Raw genomic sequence first — 21,615 nt, 5'->3', positions numbered from 1 at the left:
CACAGAGATTAGTTTGTTTTTCAAAGACTTGTGTTCTACCACATTAAGGGAAGAAAACCTACTTCGGATGGACCAGAACATTCGTGTAATTTCTAGTAAGATGGAAAAAATATTCTCATGTGGTTTCTTTGATGTGATGGAACACCTTCCAATATACCTTGTACACGAGGCACGACTTGGAGGGCATGTTCAATGCAGATGGATGTATCCCTTTGAGAGGTAATATTATAAGTTTGATGTAATATTCTATTTTATTTGAATGTTCTTGGCTAACATGACATTATGTAGGACAATTGGCAAATGCAAATAATTTGTTAAGCAGAGGAATAGGATTGAAGGATCTATATGCGAAGCCTATCTTGCAAAGGAAACTGCATATTTTTGTTCTTATTATTTTGAGAGTAATGTGCCATGTTCTAGGAATAGGCCCAATAGGCACACGGTCGAATGTGTGAATGATCCATTATATCCACCAATGTCCATATTCAATCAACCGGGCCGATGTTCTAAGGATGTTAGAAAGAGAAGTTTGAGTGATATGGAGTACAAGTCAGCTACACTTCATGTGTTGCTAAATTATCCCGAAGTTGTACCATTTCTCAAGTAAGTATTGATTTATTAGTTATCAAAATGTAAAATTTATTGTGACTACATATTGATACAACTACTAAAAATATTTGATATGTCACAGTCACTTCGTGGGTCAATTTGGCCATGATGCTGTATATACGAGATTTGATACGTGGTTCAAACAGCTTGTAAGTATATATATATATATATATATATATATATATATATATATATATATATATATATATATATACGTATACGTAGTGAATGTATAAACAATGATTCATAAGTTGTGCTAACTTATGAATTTTTTTAACACTATATAGGTAAATAATTCAAATAATGGTGTAAATCAATTTTTGAAAGATATATCTTGGGGACCTGGGCTTCAGGTCACAACAATGTCTAAGTACGTAGTAAATGGTTATAAGTTTCATACAGAGGATTTCTCTAAAAATAAAAATAGCAACAACAGCGAGGTGTGGGTTCAAAGTGGTGATGGCAACCAAGTTTGAGATATTGATTATTATGATGTGGTCAAAGAAATATTACAAATAGAATATATAGGTTGGCCATATAAGAAATTGATACTCTTTAGATGCAAGTGGTTTGACCCAAATCCAACAAGAGATACAAGAGTACACCACCAATACAACATAATTGAGGTTAATCATACGAGGGAGTATGATCGCTATGATCCTTTCATAATTGTACATAACGTTAGCCAAGTATATTATGCTCCTTATCCATTGCGGAAGAATAAGTCCGATTGGTGGGTTGTAATAAAAACTAAGCTTGTAGGTAGGGTGGAAGTCGAGAATATATTAGATGTTGCATATCAAAACGATATCTCCAATGTTCACCAAATAGTGGACGATCAGTTAGAAAATGATTTGGAACATCCTGAACGCATATTGGAAGAAGTTGATATAAATAAAGTAACAATTATAGAAAATGAGGACGAAGAATCAAGTGATGAAGCTCAAACAAGTGAGGACGAATAATTCTCGGACGAGGAACAATACGTCGATGAGGATTAAAAAGTTGGTTTTTTAAAGCACTCTCGTTTTATAGCTAGTTTCTTATATTTTTCAATCTAAATATGTATTATATTATGCAGATGGCAGGCAAGGGTCAATGTAACAATGACCCTACTAGTTCTCGGGGTCGAGAAAAGGGTAGGAAGGGAAAGAGAGGGGTAGAAAACAATAGTCCCTCTTGTCCACCCTTTTCAGAGATGCCTATGTCTTATCCTCCATCACATGGCTATACTGAGCTACCACAGCATCACGAGTCGTACACCTTCATTCAGACATCAGGTCTTCCATCACTAGGCCATAGAACTATACGTCCGACATACAGTCCAGCTGCCTCATAACCATCTGCATCGCAGCCATCTACATCACATCCACATGGATCACATCCCTACATATCACAGCCACATGGATCGCATCCATCCATGTCACATCCACTCGAGTCACAGCCACTCGGGGTCACAGCCATCAGTATCACATCCACTTGGGTTGCATCCAGCTATGTCGCAGTCACAGGGATCGCAACCATCTTCATCATCGACTCCATCTATTGCAGGCCTTCGCCTGTGAGGCAGTAGCTCTGACCCGCCTACACCGTCTTCACATGCCTCTAATACATATGCTTCAGATGGTGATGACGAGGTAGTGCATTATGATCGATATGGCAGGATCATCATAGTCCCTGAGGGTGATGAGTAAGTGTTATTCATTATTTTTGCGTCTATTGATTTGTAACATTTTTACTAAGATATTAATGTGTTTTTATTGTTAAATTGCAGGTTCAGGCCGGGTAATAAGACTACATAGATAATCACCAATGCTATCAGAAAGCTTTATGATGGCCCTTATGCGACTTGGACTGATTGCCCATTCTCACTGAAGGAGCAAATTTCAATCAATTTAAGGTATAAATATTCTTTTAAACAGTTTAATAATTTATATTTATGATGTTTTCATCTAATATTTAACTTTTGAAATACAGAGCAAGTGTGTATGGGAAGACCGCTATAGCACGGAAGTGGCTGCAAATTTTCATCATAAAGCTCGCAAGAGATTGGCGGATGCTTTCTCGGATGCTAGAAAGAAGAACAAGAGGCGTGGCTGGTTACTTGAGAATTTGTGGAATGATTTGCAAAGGCAATGGCTTACCGCAGAGTTCTTAGAGAGGAGCGAAAAAGGAAAGAAAGCTCGCATATCCGAGAAGGGAGGCTCCTTGCACACTGGAGGTGCGATCAACCTAGGGACAATAAAAAGAAGATTGGTACGTAATTGCTTAAATTATTTTACTTTTCTAAGTATATCTATTCTGTTTATTAACTAAATTAATTTATTTTCAGGAAAAGAAGTATGGGCGTCCAATGAGTCATGATGAGTTATTCAAGGAGACGCATATTGTGAAGAAGAAGAAAGGGGGGATCAAGATAGGTGGGTCGAGGACCGGGCCTCGACTGCATATGTAAGCTTTTAATTTTCTTTAAGTATTATAATTTACTTTTATAAAAAAATTGAAATACTGATTTAATTTAAAATAATATAGGGTCGCTACCAAAGTAACGTGGAGGAATTCATCCGTAGTCATCCAGCTAGTGAATCGGGTGAGCCAACCTAACCTTCGGACGAGGATGCTGAAAGAATATGGTTGGAGTTTGTTGGCGGTCCAAAATGGGGGAAGGTATACGGGCTTCCTACTAAAAACTTTCATCGCTATAAGTGTGGAATGCGAGGAATAGGGACTGCCTCGCAAGGCGAGCAACTTAATAGGGAGAGCCTCTCCGCTATGCGGGAGACAGTGACAAAGCTCACATCCGAGCTAGAAGCGGCCAAGGAAAGATAAAGGCTTAGAGATACTCAATTCCTTGGCATGCAAGCTCAGATCAGAACTCTCCTATCTAGTGGAGCTTTTCCGTTGCCCCGATCTCGTGAGTCATCTCCAGAGGGCCGACCTCCACGTGATCGTTCCTCCCGTCCTGCTCGTGATTGTTCCTCCCGTCCTCCCCGTGATCGTTCTTCCTGTCCTCCACAAGACCGTTCTCTATACCATCTTGTAAATGAAAGTTCATCAGACGGTGATGATGATGTTGTAGAAAATACCCCTTGACTTTTATATATTTTGAACTAGACAAATAGAACCAGTTTTGAACTAGTTGTAATTAGTTTTAACTTGGTTTTGGATTTTTATGTTCAATTGAACTTTAATTTGTTAGTTTTAAAGTATTTATTGAATGTTTTTGTTGTTGTGTTGTTGTTGTTGTTGTTGTTGTTGTTGTTGTGTTGTTGTTGTTGTTATTAGGTGTATTGGTATGCTGACAGGTGGTGTAGCTGCCAAAACAGGCATTTTATGCTAAAATTACACCCAGAAAAACCGACCAAAGTTGGTCGGTTTTTAATATAAAAAAAATTATTCCAAAATACCGACCAAAGTTGGTCGGTTAATGAACATTGAATTCCCAGAATTCAACATTACCAACCAACTTTGGTCGGTATTTTGCCTGCACTGTTGAGGTTACCGACCATAGTTGGTCGGTAATGTTTAATTTTAATTATTTTAAAATATATATATATTTTCAATTACCGACCAAAGTTGGTCGGTTTTTTAAAATTTTAATAATTAATAAAAAATATAATTTAGTTAAACCGACCAACTTTGGTTGGTAAAATTAAATTAATAAAATATGTTTCCGGCCAAAGTTGGTCGGTAAGTACTTAAACTTGTCAGATGGTCGTTTTCGGTAATTTCCGACCAACTTTGATCGGTAAGCCATTCCGACCATCAAAACACCGTTCACACCCTAATGGTCGCGTTTTGGTCGGTAATTGGCCATAACCGACCAACTTTGGTCGGTTTTTAGCGAATTTCTAGTAGTGTCAGAAGAATATGTCTAGTAAATTATGGTAGTTGCTCGGAAGAGAATTATGGCACCCGAAGTACTCACGATAGGTAGAGAATACTTAGGCGAAATTGAAGAAGATGTAGCGGGAAGGATTCCGACAATTAGGGAAATCATAACTCTAGACCTCCTTAATCTTGTCTCCAACCCTTAGTATCCCTAGTTGTTAATCTACTAATTTAATTTGTTAGTTAATTAGATACAATAATCTTAATATTTATAACTTAGGAATTGTCCGGACTTGTCTTCTTAGTGATTATAAACAGTTGTAGCTAAACCTTAGTTCTCTGTGGGATTCGACTCCGGACTTTTAGACCAGAATATATTTACAGCGATCGCTAGACCTCTTAGGAGGCATAGTTGGGCGTGATCAGTGGACACGAGAAAGATACTGGTATATATAAGAAAGCAAACTTTAGAACCTAGTTCCATATTTTAAGACCATGCAATCAGAAAATATCACTTGTGATTTAAGCTGTTATTAACGTGGTGTGATTAACGTGGTAATTTTGAGCAATATTGTGTGGGCAGGATCCTAAACTGATAATTACTGATCAAGACAACTCAGTCAAAGCAGTTATTAAAGAAGCATGAGTTAATCGAATTTTTCAGCAGGTGTATATATAATTAAGCCACTAACTAAACAATTTGATTTACAGTGGAAGTTGGTCAGTAGATTTTAATTACAAGAGAATGATAGTAATATAAAAGATGACACTAATGATAGTAATAATGGAATAAATAAGCGAACTAAGTGATGAAAACAGTTGCAGCACAGAAACTGAAAATCACTAATAAATAATTATATTGAAAACTCAGCGAATAATAATATCATATGGTTATTACATCAAATATCTAGCTTCTGCATTATGTCAAAACAACCAGTACCCATTTTCACCGGCAACCCTAGGCAAATTCTGGAGGATGGTGTCTCCAAGTTGTCAGTCAAACCATGAGATGCTGCTTCAACTATGAATTTTGATGCCGTTTCAAAAGACATCTTAAGGAACGGTGACAAAGACTCGGATATGCTTCCATGTCTGCTCATTGGCTGGTATCCACCCGTATGAGTCATGTAGTCAGCTATTAGGCTCAAATGCCGGAAATCAATCTCAACCCCATATATTCCAAAAACAGTCTTAACCTCTCGTATGATTGCTGCCCGAGCAGCTTCAACGCCATAAGTATTCAGCATAGAGCGAATATTATTTGTGTATATTCGATTAACATCAATGTCATCTTGCATTTCCCAAAAGGTACCAAAATCTACTCCAGCTGCCTTCAGGGCCCAATAAGCAGAATCAGTGTCTTGGCTTTGATTCTTTATTTGCTTTACATCCCACATCACAGTATTTTCACTAACATCATACTTGACCATTCTGCATTGCTCGATTTTACCGGCGTTCTTAATATATACTTTCTTTGCAGTCTTTTGGGCAACCTGCATGAGTTAGAAATTTAGAAGCTATCTCAGTGCAGCGCCACGTAGAGCATTTTGTATATGAAGGGTATTATAAACCACAAGAGTTCAAGGCAAACAATTTGCCAAGAGGTGCGCAATGATCAGACAGAAAATAACATTTGCACAATGAAGATCCAGTTGATCAACTCATGAGTCTACTCAACATAAGCTAGCTGACGGATGATTATATGGTAGGTAGTGCATAGCAAAGTGCTCAATTAAGTGCGGATTTAGGAAAAGAATGTAAGAGCATAAAAAGAAGGGTATGCAATGTCTTTCTTTAGGTAATAACTGAGAGAATAACAAAATTGATTGAAGATACCTGAGCTAACAAGATATGAGGTTCATTGACGAATCTAAAGTGGACCTCAAAATGCAATCCCTCCACAGCAATAAAGACAGACCTGTCTGAATCCTTTTTGCTACGTGTTTCCTTCTTTTTCTTCTGTTGGACAGTTGTTTTGGTCTTTGACTTAGCTGTTTTGATATTTGATTCCTCAGAGTGCAATTTAGACGTTTGCTCTTCATTGCCATGGTCTCCAGTTTCCTCTTCATCCCTATTTCCAATCTCGTGTGTTTGGTCACTTTTCTCATCTTCAACTTCAGCAGTGGTCTCAGCTTCACTAGCTTCATCTTCAGGACCATCATCATAATCCATCTCATCAGTGGTTTGCTGTTTTCTTTTTTGTGCATCTGAACTAAGATCTTCTTCAGTTCTTTCGTCCTCAGCTTCATCATCATCATCCAACATCTCTTCTTCATGTCTGGTGCTGGAAGCATTTTCTTCAGTCTCATGTGAAGCCACTGAGTCTGAGCTTGACTTGAAGTTCTTTATACCATTAATTTTAGAGAGCAAGGCCAAATGACTTTCTATTGCATCCTCCAACTCCCTTAAGAACACATATTTTAGGGTATAATCACAATCTTCTGATGACACAAACTCGTGCTCTTTGAGCTTAACTGTGAGCTTGTAAAGTTGAGAAACTTGATGGTTGTATATTGACAGTGGCAAAAGATTAACTTCCATACTCTCAATCATATCAGCGACAGTGATCTTCTTCACTTCGGCCAAAAGAGACTGGGCATCATCCCTGATGATCACTTAAATCTTTTAGATTTTGCAACAGATTTCAAGGAAGTGTCAACAAGAAAGACTACATAGAATCATTATCCATGAGAAAATGCAGTGTCTTTATATTGTCAATGTGGACTAGAGAACTATCAGCTCAAAGGGTTTCCAATCCAAAGACATACTTTACCCATCTCCAAACAACGAAGAGATCAATTCAACTTACTTTGATTTCCAGCCAAGGAAGGGGCACGTCATGATGGGAGTCTTAATAGCATCAGAGGCAGTCATCAGAATCTCCTGAAGACGTGGAATTCCAAGAGTGACATTCATTTCTCCACGGCCGGCAAGATGAAAAGTGTTCAGTCTGGAAATGATAACAGCATTTAATACTTTAAGGTTGCATTTGGATAAGTGAATTTCAAAACATTGTATCTGAAAACACTACCACTGTGATCTTCAATATTTAGGCAAAACACATGTTCCAACAAGATACCATTATCAATGAATCCCTGGAGATGCAAGCACAATATCTAAAATGTTTCGTCTATGACTCAGTGCATTCAATATTTTTTATTTCCATCTCACTTCGCCTTTGTGATATCAATTTTAACAAATTTTCACCAGAATTCATTCACAGCAGCAGTACTTTTGCACACAATTTCAATTTGCCAGTAATTGGCAAGTAAGCGAAATAATTGGGATGGCTGGGTGGAATTTTCAAAAAGTTGGATGACCAAGCTTCTAGACAGACTTTAATAGCTGACAATATGAAACTCTGTAACTAGAGAAAATCAAAATTTCACCAATACTGGCGTACAAAATCCTCAAACATCATGAGAACCATTTTAATATCAGACTAGATCGGATCAAAGCAGGCCACAATAATTCAAGCAAGTGTATCTGAAATGCATCAATCCAACTGGACATAGAGCCATAGAAAGCAGAAATTTAAAATATTGGACCAGCAGAATGGTCACTGATCGAAAACAAGAAAAACAGGCACACCCATAGACACACGGCCTCATTGTTTCTCATCGAAAAACAGGCACATCCAAGGTATTAACATGCAGAACGAACAATTAAGCCACTAAACAAGTTGCACATTCAGGGAAAGAAAGATAAGAAAAAGAGGTTTGAAGCAGTGAAATACTAAATATCCATATAATTATTCTTCCATACACCTTTCTCCAGCTCTGATTATCTATTGGAGCAGTACAAACAAATAATTCAGTCACTATATTAATCATGTAGCTTCTAAAACCGACAGAAGCACTAAAGTCAGCAAATAATATTGTCTAATTTAGACCCAGTTAGAATTATTTCAAGTTCATAAACATTACATCCTACGAATAACATACATATTTGTACCAGTTGTTTTGTAAAGCTGCTACCAGGCTTCCCTCTTCTGCATCTTGTTACTTTCATTTTCTTTTGTGTGAATGTTAGAATGGGAGTGTTTAATTAATGCACTTCACCACCTTTAATGTTTTAGCAAATAGTAGTTGAAGTACAACCACAGTAACTTATTCCACAGACAGTATGTTACAAGAGCAATATTGGAGCAAAATGCCTGAATTCAAGTATTGATTGTTACAGTAACATGACATTTTGCCTTAATTTCATTTTATTTGCATCATAGGTTAGCATTTCCATTAGGAGATATCAATTTCCGTTGCCATTTCCATCTCAACATCCCTCATGGTTCAAAAGTACTTAATAACAACAGAGTAAATAACCTATGTAGAGAAGAAAAGAGAAGCATATTGACTTACGTCATCTGGGTTGACGGTTCACCTACAGACTGACCAGCAAGGACACCAACTGGCTCTCCTGAATCTGCCAAACTTGAGAAGTATTTTTGTCCCACTAATTCTAGAAAGTCCACCTCCTCCTTTTTCAGTTGCTTCGATATCTCTTCCTTCTTCACTTGCTTCTCTAGTTTCTTCTCTAACTTTTTTGCTTTTTTACCCCAGAATTGCTTCACTTTTTCTTCCAGGCCATCAGGCAACCTTTCAATATAGGAATTGAGCTTCCGTCCTTGCCGCAACTTTTGGCAAATAGTTTCTTGATTCTAAAAATCAATAAATGGATAAATGAGTCATTTAATAATTCTGTCAATGACAAACTTCAATTATTACATGCTAAATACACAATTCCTCCCAGCAAGTTTCGAGCTTGAATAAGTCGCACTAGTTTGTACTGATCCTTTCTTTATATTCACTGTAGTATCTTAATGTACACTTTACTCAAATATCTTAGGTAATTATATTTATGCTTATTAAAAACTTACGAAATGTTAACATCCAGAATATACAACTTTGTTCAATAGAGTAACTGAATAAGTCCTTACGAATTGTTTACATCTTCATCCAGTTTCGTAGGTACTTCACTGTTGCATAAAATAAAATTCCAAAAATTCTAAATTTGAGAACTGTTATAGATTCATAATATCAAGATACTAAAACAAAAATGACTAAATGATGTTATACACAGCATTTGACATGAATTTTTACAACAACTAAATACACATAATCAAAAGTGTGATGCATCGTTAAAGTTAATAAACTATTAGTATATTGGGAAAAAATTTGGATTATCTTAATGGCAAACCTTACACACAATCAGCACACATTTTATTAGTCAATAAAGGAATTCGAAATCCAGTTCTTACATCTTTCAGTGCTTTGAAGTTTTTGAGAAAACTTGTTCGATGTACATCAACACCATCTTCTCCATAATAAAATTGGATAATTGAACCATCTGCATCACGGACAGTATAATCATAACAGACTTTAAGAGATTCCAGATTTTTTATCAAGCACCTTTGTAGATATCCACTGCGAGATGTTTTGACAGCAGTATCAACTAATCTGTACACAAGGAGCCAACAGTGAGGCAAGTAAATGCAAATATGACCAACAGAACAGTGATTGATAGAGTACATGGTAATGGTTATCCATAAACACTAAATAAAGAGATATAGGTAGTCTCCAACCTTCTCTTCAGTAGCGGAAAGAGAATGGAATAAAGAAGTATTTTAAGCTATGGGTGTTAATAAATAAAAAGTCAAGCCACCATTCGATAACTAGATTATTCATATGCTTCAACAAAACATTAGAAGTAGCATACATAATGCCAAATCCTTAGAGAACCTAGGTAAGAGCTAGCTTTTGGGGTTGAGTTAGATCCTTGGTCTCCTTATATAACCTTGGGAAATCCTCAACGCAAGAGCTAGCTTTTAGGGTTGAGTTAGGCCCAAGGTCCATTTCTTTATCATAGGCTTGAAAAAGGATTTTGGAAATAGAATTTCACTTAGCAGTTCTACAAATAGAATTTATCGCTCAGCAATTATTAAATGACTCATTTATCCATAAACCCTCACCATATATGGGAGTTGATCCACATTTTTTGTACAGTTCATTTACAAGGCACTAAGTTTTATTCAGCTCATCACTCTTTAGAGTAATCTTCCCATTGAATTTTACTGCGCTTGGTGTAGCAGAGGAATATAGAGCCCTACCATCTGTACAAAAAGGTCTGGCTTCATTTTCTTAAATTACATAGCAAAGGCTCCTCTCAAATGAGAGCCTGAGCATACAATTGCTACATTTTTCCTGACCCAAGTGGGTAGAAGCCACAATGATAAAATCAAGAGGGAACAAATCATATATTTACCCTTCACGACCAGCCATGCAATGAAAGTAGTACTCCTGGGGACGAAGTCCAGAAAGAAACCGATCACTGACATAGCCTCCTGCCCTAGAAGCAAAATCCCATGGTGGAAAACAGGGCAATGTCTTTCCAGAAACCATCCGTGGCACTCGTTTTCCTTCCAACTCTTGTTGGCCCAGATAAGAGGAAATTTGTTGAAAATTAACCTAAAGAAATGACACAAAATCCATCAGTACTCAGCAAAGACAATGTGAAAATGACAGTTACGATAAAGCTGAACTAACAGTGTAGGCAAAATGATATGGAAATTTTCTGGTCAACAATCGTGAGTCGTGCAAAACCATACAGATCATCCTTAAAAAAACCTACCAATCTGTGGCATGCAGCAGACACAAAAATGTGTACAATCATAAAGTCTAGCATAACAATATTTAAAACATAAAAGTGTGCACTGCTACAAATTTAGTTGGAAAGCATACTAACCATCAAAACCTATGTGAAAGTTAAAGGAAAACAAAAGCACTTAAATGATAGAGTTAACCATTTACTTTAAGCTTCAAAACAAAGTGTTTCCAGTTACGAACTTTTAGGTCATGCCAAACAACATGTGACTCTTTTCTTATTAATTGCACCTTTTTTGTTGTATCAGAGAGCTTATGTGGATCATTACCCATTCCAGTACTTAATATCTAAACACACCTATTCCTCAAGAGGAACATCACACTAGTTAATAGATGCTACATGTGTCAACAACAGTCAGAAAGTGTAAACAACCTATTCCTCCAGTGCTCAGTTGCAAAAGAAATTTGGAACTTCTTCTACACTACCTTTGGTCTGAAATGGGTTATGTCACAATCAACAAAGAAAGCTTTTGAAAGTTGGTGTCTTTGGAGAGTTGACAAATCCATCAGAAAAATCTGGAAAATGGTACCGGCTGCAATGTTTTGGTGTATTTGGAAAGAAAGGAACCGAAGATGTTTCGATGGCATATCAACTCCACTCTACTCCCTCAAGGCTGCGTGTTTAATTAACTTATTAGCTGGAACTATCTCACCCCTGTTAATAGTGCTGATACTTTTGTGGATTTCATTAGCTCCCTGATAGTAGCATAGGCTTTTGTAAATGGAGTTAATTATCCTATCTCTTCTGTACTCTTTGCATCTTCTTGATGCCTTTTAATGAATCTAATTTACTTCATCAAAAATATCTAAACCCAGGCAATTCATAAACATTTTCACTCGAAAGCCAAGTTGCTCCAACATGGAGGTTTAGGTGTTGCACCCGTGTCGACACGACACTAGTATGGGTGTGGGATCCGTACCGGATCTGGTCAAACAATTTGGGTACTTTGACCACGACGGACGGAAAAATTCGAGACAACATACAATTTGATTCCCGAAATCAAAACCAAAACTGGGGAAGAAAATAGCTTACCGTATCTATGAAATCAATCTTTACTTATCTACAACTTGAGAATAAAAAAAAATTCACACTTTACAAGCTATACGCAAGTATTCCTCAAAATTTGCTTATAATTTAGAGATATTTTTATATTTTTATTTTCTTGAATTATTTTTAGCCGGATCCCCGCACCCGTATCCGTACTAGGATCCAAATCCCCGAATCTTAGAAATTTACATCTTGAAGGATCCGACCTCTAGATCAGCACCCATGTCCGAGCAACTTAGCTCGAAAGCAATCAGGAAGATCATGAACAATTAGATCTTCTCAAAGTATTTTTATCTATTCAAATGTGGAAGGTAGTTCACTATCAATTTATGACATTGACGATTTCTTCTAGGACCTAATCTAACCTTTTCAATTTTATAACAAGACACAAACATACAGTTGTTTACATGAGCTCCTAAATCTATTAAGGAATTCTGCGACAGTGTAACAGGCAAGCTTCTCCAGAACACGGATCTACGTTCACGTAACATTTTATGAAAACCATAACTGATTTAAGCAGAACATGCAGCTATTACATAAATAGAGCAAGACAAAAAAGTATCTGACAACTCAAGCAATATGGCAGCAGCAAAGCAAAAAGTCACCTTTTTTTGGATACGCTAAGAAGTCACCTTTACTTTCCCAAGCTTTTCTTTTAGGTTCAAGAACAGGTTCCTTATAAGGATTTTGGACACTTACAGCCAAACACTATAAAATCATGCATCAAGAGTTTTTACCCCGTACTCACTCTTTCACTTAAAATACCACACTCATAAGCAAGATGTAACAGAAACAATACAGAAAATAATTATAAGGAACTAAAAGGTTATCAAGAAATATAATCTACAATTAGTCATAGAAACCGCATGTCTTGACATTAAGTTAAAAACTTATTGAGACCTTTTCTAAGAACTTTATACATATGATGAGACATTAACACAGAACCAGCCTTAAAGTATGAGTGTTGTGAACTTTCCCATAATTAAATAGCACGATTTCAAAAAATTACCAACTTACCGTACTCCCCTTTGCCCCAGTAATTGTCATAAGGGCAATGCAGTTTCTGGGAAAAGGTTTCAGCAATCCCTTTAGCAGCAACTCTTTATTAAATTGTGAGCCTTTATTTGCCAATTTATTTTTCATCTTCATATCTAAGGCTGCTGTGGCAGCTTCTTTATTGCTGCTTATGGCTTTCTCAATTTCCAGTTGGAGCTCCAAAGGGCCTGCATGCCAAATTACCAACACGCAACAGTCATTTGATGCCAAGGAAGACTTCAATAGCAAACAATGGTACAGAACACTGATACTATATAACTCTTCATATAGAGCATACAAGACCTAAATGATTAATTTCCTTCATCCATTTTCCTTCAGATTTGATATATATTTGTTTATACAGCACAATGTAACTTAATTTTAATGTCAGTATTAAATTCCTCATGCATGCTGGTAATGAATCTAGTTAGTGAAAAGTCAATTTGTTGCCTCCAGCTCACACATCAAAGATAGCTATATAGTAAGGGGTGTGTGTTTGTGTGCGTCTCTCTCTCTCTCTCTCTCTCTCTCTCTCTCTCTCTCTCTCTCTCTCTCTCTCTCTCTCTCTCTCTCTGTATGCAATAAAAAAAGAAATGAAACTGTTACAAAGAAAGCCATGCATAGATATGATAAGGCAATATGTTTCTCGTCAGTTACCACACAATTCCTTAGCTCAATGAAGATAGAATAACACTTAAAACCTCAAAGAGCTTCATGACATGCTCACCTATTTCTCCAGGCTTGAACTTCACAAAATCACAATGAGCCTCCTCTCCAACATCCCCTCCTTCAAGTTCCTCCTTCCTCCGAATATCGTAATGTGGTAAGATGACAAGATCATCAATACCACAAGTGAAGCCATGAAGCTGAAGAGAATGAGTAAACTTAGATGAAAGATTTACCCAAGCACGCATGAAAAAGAAAACAAACGTGTCAGGAGAAAGAAATAACTAAAACAACATACTGAACCTGCAAGAAAATAGTAAATAAACGACTCAGAGCAGAAAGTAAAATCCCTGCTTTGTTGGCCCCATAAAGCTCCTGAATTGTATGAACTAAACCAAATTTTCCAAACTGAGCCTTGTCAATTACACCACGCACAAGCTCATTTTTCCAAATTAAGAACTTATTTTCAGCGGTTCTATCTTCTTCTTCTTCTCTTGACTGATACTCAGCTAGGCGACTCAGGCTCAGGAAATACGGATATGGAATTTTCCCTTTGTTTTTCACAGTACAAGGTGGACTACCCTTTGTCAGATGATTTAGTAATGCAGTGATGACCTACAAATAAGAAGCTAAAATGATCAGTTCACTATGAAGTTGACTTTTATGATTACTCTCAAATCATGTTGAAAGTCTCAAAATGAGTGCATAATGAGCTTGTTTTTGCTAGTCTTCACCTGCTTCCCTGTCCAAAGAGGCTTTGGTTTCCAGACAGCAGGCAAGATAGTTTGTACAACACCTTCAGAATCTACTACAGAAACTTTATTTGAATGATTTCCAGAAGTTGAACCAGGCCCAGCAGCAAACACACCAGATCCATACAGAAGCTGGTTGAACTCTTGAAGGGTTAAAAAAGTATTCTTCATGGTAAGAAGCACTGCACCTACAATATGATCCTGGAGAAATGAATACAAGTCAAAGAACTATTAAGAGAATACAAAATAAACAGACAACAAGAACGAATCATAAAAATTTCTGGTGACAATGTCCAGTTTGGTTACTCAAACCTGAATCAGGCCTCTAACTGTATCTCCCTTAGTCGGAACAATGTACTGTTCGTTAGCATTTACAATGTTATATGCTTCAGCACGAGAAATTTCATCTTGTGGAAAGTGGACATTCATTTCATCACCGTCAAAATCGGCATTATAGGTACTGAAGCAATACAAGAACAGATTAGTCCTGGAAAGGTAAGTTTGTACCATTACAAACATGGAAAAACTGATAAGAGTTCCAACCTGCAATTAGCATAGTGCATGCGAAGAGTTTTTTCTCCTTTCAGTACACGGACAACATGAGCCATTATACTGGGCTTGTGTAGCGTAGGCTGCCATCAATTTTTTCCAGTTAGACCACGTGCAGCTATAAAACAACACGTAACAAGGCAACACAAAGGAGCTATGGATACCCTTTTCATTGATCACTGTCGTAAATATTTTTGTTTATGCAAGTGAAGCACCAAAGAGAAAACCAAACAATTATGTACCAAAAACTAGAACCAGCTCATTTTAGCCCGCAAAAGGTTAACACAGCGTAGTTATGGGTATTTTATCACTGTCGTCAATATTTTGTTTATGCAAGTGAAGCAACAAAGAGAAGAACCAAACAATTATGTACCAAAACTAGAAAGAGCTCATTTTAGCCCGCAAAAGGTCTTCAACATGGTCACCACATCAACATAAGTGGACCCAAGTCACACGTCACTGCTTCAGATATGTGAGATCCAAAAAGGAACCACAAGTATTCAGGATGTCCTTTGAATCCTCCAGGCAATTTAATGGTGCATTTAATAGGCCAATAGAACAGCTTGTCCAGAATACCTACCCCAAGGCCATGACAACTAATGCAACCTTTTTTAGTCAAGTAGTTTTGATCTACTACATTAATATTCGCAAGCACTACAGTACAGCTACTATGAGGGCAATGAGGGCACTACAGTACCGCAACTATGAGGGCAATGGGAGGTTAGTCATCTAGCTTAACTCAAGATAATATGCAGAAAAGGGGGATTACACTTTGCTACAGATGCTACATATGTGAGGATGCTTTGGAATCTGTCAATCACCTCTTTTACATTGCAATCTTACATGGCAGAATGTTCCTCAACATCTTTGGAGCCAGCTGGTTATTGCAGTTCATTGCAAAGACTTGCAGCTTTGGAGCAGCTCCTATATGCATATTTTGGAGTATTTGTCTTGATCGAAATTGCAGATGCTTTAGTAAGAAGAAAGAGCTTATGTCCTCTGTACATCTAAGAGTCTTTTCTTATGGTGTAAGAAGAAAATGGTCACTGATTTTGCTTTTCTGTCTGAGCTTATGTACTTCTTCAACCTATAGAAGGAACATAATTTCCTTGTACTACTTCAGTGCCTCCTTCGTACATATTTAATTAAACTTTTACCCTCTTCACAGGAAAAAAAAAACAACACAGAAAACTGTTAACTATGGAAGGGCAACAGCAAATTCACAGTTAAGAGTGCTTATTCTTTATCGTCTTCTACAAAGAAAATGTTGGCCCTGGAAACATATTTGGAGAGTCTGACTACCATTTAAAGTGGCACGTTTTCCTGGTTGGTAACTAAATAGGCTTATCTGACCCAGGAAATCCGTAAAGGAGGGAAATACAACTAAGCTCCAGATGTTTTTTATGTCATGCAAATACAGAGAATAACAGCCATCTTTTTTTACATTGTAGAGTTACAGACCAGCTGTGGCAGCTTTTTACTACACTGATTCGCTTCAAATCGGTTATGCCTAAGATTACATATGACCTTCTTATGTGTTGGAATAATGTGGGAAGTAATGTTAGGCAGAAGTGGTGGAAAACAATCCCAGCATGTATACGGTGGACTGTGTGGGAGGAAAGGAATGCAAGGTAAAGAAAACTATGTAGAGGTAGCTGATCTATTAGAATTTTTAGTACCCTAGTATGAAGAGCAAGCTCATATTTTTGCTTTTTAAAGTTGTAAATATGGCTCCAGCACACAGCCTTTGTGTTGATTATTAATATATTGTTACCTTTCTAAGAGAAATGAACAAGAAACAAAGGGAAGGACCACACGTTTATTGTAATTTTGCTTCGTTTGTGCTATGAATAAATTAATAAAAGCTTAGATACCATTATATTTAATGAGCTAAACTGCTGAAATTGTTCCTTTGCATCTAAACCCAGGCAATCACATAGTTATCTTGATGAAATTTGATATCCTTGTATGATCCATGTTATAGCTAGCAAGAGTTACAGTGGCATATCCATTAGAACTACTTTTTCCTTAATTACATCACATCATAGTTGCAGATGACTAATCTGTTAAACAACAGGTTATTTTGTTAATTTGAAAATAGTAATTGCACCTCTAGAAGGAAGCGTAAAATACTGCATACAATTGGCTCCGCAAACTGAAGCAAAAAGCTCTACCTGCCGATTCACAAGGACAATATCCCCATCCTGCAAGTGCCGGTAAACAACTTTGCCTTCAAATTCATACTCATCGTTCCTCCCAGACTGAGTCACTGCCCCCCTTGAAGAAGGCAATTTTCTAGATATTGCCATACGGATTTTTTTTATATTTGTACCATTGCCTGACGGCAGTTTCACAGTAGATATTCTATCAGCAAAAGAGAGAGCCCCAGGATGGTTTTCAGGCCCGTTAATGATAGCATCTCTCATTTTACCAGCATTCCAAGGAGTCACCCTCTGATAAAAGAATGAGATATCAGCACAGAACGAGCAAGTACAGGTAATGCCAAAAGTTAAGCATTCAGCTCGAATATAAAAAAAAAGATGTTTCAGAATGCTACTCTGCTTTTTTACTCTTTAGTCATTTTTTATTTTTCATTTTCTTGTTTTCAGGTAATTAATATAGCCAAATTGAACTACATGAGTATAGCCTCGCTATTGTCATTCTCAAAAAAAGTATAACTCGCTATTGAACAATACAGGCAAAGGGGATATATTTGCTCTAACTGGTTCATTATTCAACCCATGTAAATCGAATAGGAATCCTATAACAATCCTAGACACTTCCATCTAAGCAGCTTAGAAGAATCTCGGACATATTTAAGCAAAGACAATGTTTTCCATGGTTCCACTGTATGAAGCTTCGCTGACATTTATCTTTACAAAGCATCAAATATACCAGTAAATTAACAATTGGAAACCTTTCACTCAGTTGTTATCAACCCTTCCGCTCAACTAAAAGCACACACTGCAGGCGCTTCAACTTTCGAGCCATCATTTTAAAAAACATAACCTAATACCCCACCACCACCACCACCACCACCTTTTTTCATTTATGATATACAAGCATGACCTTTGAAGACTTCTTCTTGGTCCTGCCAAATAATTGTAATCTCTTCGTAATTTATTTTTTTGGAGAAAGGAAACAATAAAGTTAATCTCTTAGTTAATAACACCAGCTTTAGTAGTTTTCTTTCCTGTTACAAGTGCATAATTAAACTAGAGCACATAATCAAGGATGCACAGAATATCTTGATAGATTCAAATCTGTTTGACTAAGAAAATCTTGTTGGTACAGGATCCAACACTATCCCCAGACAATAGCCTTGACAATAGCCTTTTGTCTTTGATTGCTTTTTGGTGCACCCATGAGAACCCTACTTGTGTAGATGATTGGGTCTCTTTCGTAGAGAATCATGTTTTGTTGTAGATTCTCTACCTTTTGATATACCTCCTGTTACAGGAATTTTCCAGTTGTTGATAATATTATTTGCCTTGTCAAAAAAAATCTTTAGTTGGTTTCCAATTGTTTTAGGGAAACAACACACTCTAGTTTCGTATTAGTTTAAGAGAAAAATGGAGTTCATTTTATAGCCTTAATGTACACTAGTCCTTCTACCACCCTCTACTCCTTTGCTCCAAAAATATCAGTACCACCAAACTGCCTTTAACCTCATATGAGCCACTCGGGGACATTGGTTTTGATTTCGCGTACTGTGGTAGCGAGATTAAAGTGTGCATGTAAGAGTTTGAGAAAGTTTTGCACAGGGTTAGAGGCTATGCAAGCCTACTGCGTATATTTTCTTTAATTTAGCCAAGACCATCAAGAAAAGGAATTTGAATGCATTTAAGTTAAAGAACAGAGCACGATAAATACATTTTCTTTAATTCAGAATTTTCGCAGAATATGAGGAGAAATGCATATAATAAAAATAAAAAATAAAAAAAACCAAAACACAAATAAAAAAGAGATTAAATCTTTTTAATAGTGTGCGAGCAGAAAGTTGAAAGTTGAATTTCTTGTTTTTTAAACTTTCTTGATAGATAGGGAACAGTAGAAACAGCACAGGAATTTTAAAATAAGTAAAATTAGCATATTCACCAATACCTCAGGATAGGTTAGTCTTAAAGCAAAATATGGTGGAACTCCAATTTCATTGACAGACAAATACGGATCCGGAGATATAACTGATCGGCAGGCAAAATTGACTCTCTTTCCCATCATTTTCTGGCGGAAGATACCTTCTTTCTTTTCCAACAATTGACATATGCCCACACCAACATCTTTTTGACCTGGACCTGCCATTTAAAATAGAAGATGCTGCTAATCAGCCAAGAAAATGATTGTTGTCGGACCAACAGATCAGCAGCAATAGCAAATAAACTACAAATCAGCAGCAATAGCAAATAAACTACAAATCAGCAGCAATAGCAAATAAACACTATAACACCATCACGCAGACAAGAATGCAGAGAAAATTAAATGTTATTTTCAAAAGGAACACGTGTAGACCCTTGATTTATTTAGAGATTAAATACCCTGCCACATACATGCAAATCTACAGAAAAATAAACCAACTAAAATTCAGATAACAGGGATTCTCAGCTGCGGTCAAGTCTCAAGTCCATTTCTATTTGGATGGTTGTAGACCTAGCAAAGATGTTCACTCTAAAGATTAAACTTTTAGATGAAACAGTCACATAATTTAACATGATATCTAGGCAAAAGTCATGGGATCAAGTCTCATCGTCACCCATTAGCAAAAATATTTTCACGTGCTTGGTACTAGAAAAAAGAATTTAAACCCGTACAACATAAGGGGGGGTTGTTGAAGACCCAAAATAAATCAATAAACGTGTCCCATCTCTAAAAATTTAAATTTTTAAATTGAATATAGACGGATTATCAACAAACTGACAATTTTCCTACTTACGGTGGTCAACACAAGTGAATGCGACCTCTACAATTTTGCAAGACAAATCAGGATATGCCATCATAGTTCCCAACTGCATCACTTAAGGCGCTTACAAAATGCAGACCTAGTTCTCCTCTTCCAACCTACAAATGGCAGCTGGATCTGTCAGACCGTTCTCTGACAGGTTTGGGTAAGATATCTGTTTAGTGATGCCTATATAATAGTCTGGTAAAAGAAGAAGTAACTCCGGGATGTGACCAGCGTTGATAATACTCCGGATAGTATATGTAATAGAGTATATATGTGTGTGTGTGTGTGTGTATGCTAGTTATTAGTATAGTTGTAACTTTTAAGGAGCACATGTGCAAGTCTTCTGTACATCATGGCACTTCCTTGGTGCTCTTATGAGTAAAATAAAATTCCAAATTCACAAAAAAGGAACTTTTAAAGAGCACTTAATACAACTTAAGCTTGTTGTGTAGGGATATTGTTGATGTTACAAATTTTTGCTCATTGATTATCAATTAAGGATTCCAAAACTTACTGAAAATTTCTTAATATTTGAAGAATGGCCATGAGATTTATGTTTACAACCATCCATTATTTGCCAACTAAGTTCTCAACTGAGGCTGGAAACCTAAAGTTCCCAAAATTTAGAACGTCGCCAATTCAAGAGCCTGAAAGATCCAGATGACAAGTATAAGCCACACATAAATCTTCCAGATCCAGAAGAGACGGGCAAGTCAAAGTTAAACTAAATACTGCCTTCCAATGGTTCTAGAAAAAGTACTAACTAACCAGGAAACAACCCCCCAGTCAAACAATTTCAAAAGCAGTGTCTTTAAAAGTGAAAAGCTCAAAAGAGTAACATGGTCCAAGGGTCTTGAAGCGAAAAGCGAGAAGTGAGGTGCACGCTTCTTTAAAATGAAGCACGCAATTTAAATAATAACGGAAAGTACCATACATGTATGAATTTAGTATACGCCAATCAAATTTTCAATTAAAATGACTAATTTCAACATCTCATACACAATAAAGTTGATATTAATCCAATTCCTCAAAGTTGAGATTCAAAGAATAAATCGTTTCTTGTTGGATTACTTTGCGTGTCATTTTGAAGTGCATGCTTATCTAAAGTGCATGGCTTCGCCCATGAAGCGATGACCCTCAGTTTGCATCGCTTCATTGCTTTAAGCAATGGCTTTTAATAACACCGTTTAAAAGTAGCACTGGTAGCACAACAGAGAAGAATAAACTCACCAGCAGCTGTTTTGCTATCAAACAGCACGTTTACAGATTGTTGAAGATCCATCAAGCGGCTAATGATCTTAGACCTTCCAGCCTGGTTGCTATGGGCATTTCCCAAAGCTATATTTGACTGAAGGACCTTGCCAAGAAGAACAGTATGTGGATGTTCCATAACCTGAAGAAACATCAAAACTTAAATGTAAGTTAACAAGGGATATAATTAGAAGGAGAAAAATTCACAAAACTCCCCTGAGGTTTTGGCAAGCACACAGCAAAGGTTAATTTACAATTAAGTCGTGTTATGAG

At 36.8% G+C, this 21,615-nt stretch overlaps 1 protein-coding gene across 1 annotated transcript in view; it reads right to left on the bottom strand.

The window, feature by feature from the left end:
* Nucleotides 1–5,274: 5,274 nt before the first annotated feature.
* LOC104099855 (DNA-directed RNA polymerase I subunit 1) overlaps nucleotides 5,275–21,615 on the bottom strand; it is a 31,585-nt gene continuing 15,244 nt past the window's right edge. Inside the window, exons 7-21 of the mRNA XM_070194923.1 lie at nucleotides 21,322–21,484; nucleotides 19,254–19,444; nucleotides 17,324–17,602; nucleotides 15,144–15,232; nucleotides 14,913–15,060; nucleotides 14,583–14,801; nucleotides 14,152–14,463; nucleotides 13,910–14,048; nucleotides 13,165–13,370; nucleotides 10,702–10,904; nucleotides 9,698–9,896; nucleotides 8,799–9,097; nucleotides 7,250–7,390; nucleotides 6,277–7,045; nucleotides 5,275–5,933 (exon numbers count right to left, since the gene is read on the bottom strand). Of these exons, the coding sequence (XP_070051024.1) occupies nucleotides 5,340–5,933; nucleotides 6,277–7,045; nucleotides 7,250–7,390; nucleotides 8,799–9,097; nucleotides 9,698–9,896; nucleotides 10,702–10,904; nucleotides 13,165–13,370; nucleotides 13,910–14,048; nucleotides 14,152–14,463; nucleotides 14,583–14,801; nucleotides 14,913–15,060; nucleotides 15,144–15,232; nucleotides 17,324–17,602; nucleotides 19,254–19,444; nucleotides 21,322–21,484 (3,951 nt within the window). The 3' untranslated portion in view covers nucleotides 5,275–5,339. The remainder of the gene's footprint in view (nucleotides 5,934–6,276; nucleotides 7,046–7,249; nucleotides 7,391–8,798; nucleotides 9,098–9,697; nucleotides 9,897–10,701; nucleotides 10,905–13,164; nucleotides 13,371–13,909; nucleotides 14,049–14,151; nucleotides 14,464–14,582; nucleotides 14,802–14,912; nucleotides 15,061–15,143; nucleotides 15,233–17,323; nucleotides 17,603–19,253; nucleotides 19,445–21,321; nucleotides 21,485–21,615) is intronic.

The sequence above is a fragment of the Nicotiana tomentosiformis genome, chromosome 2, assembly GCF_000390325.3.
Source record: "Nicotiana tomentosiformis chromosome 2, ASM39032v3, whole genome shotgun sequence".
Lineage (NCBI taxonomy): Eukaryota > Viridiplantae > Streptophyta > Magnoliopsida > Solanales > Solanaceae > Nicotiana > Nicotiana tomentosiformis.
The sequence above is the reverse complement of the archived record's forward strand: the minus strand, read 5'-3'. Positions and strand labels throughout refer to the sequence as shown.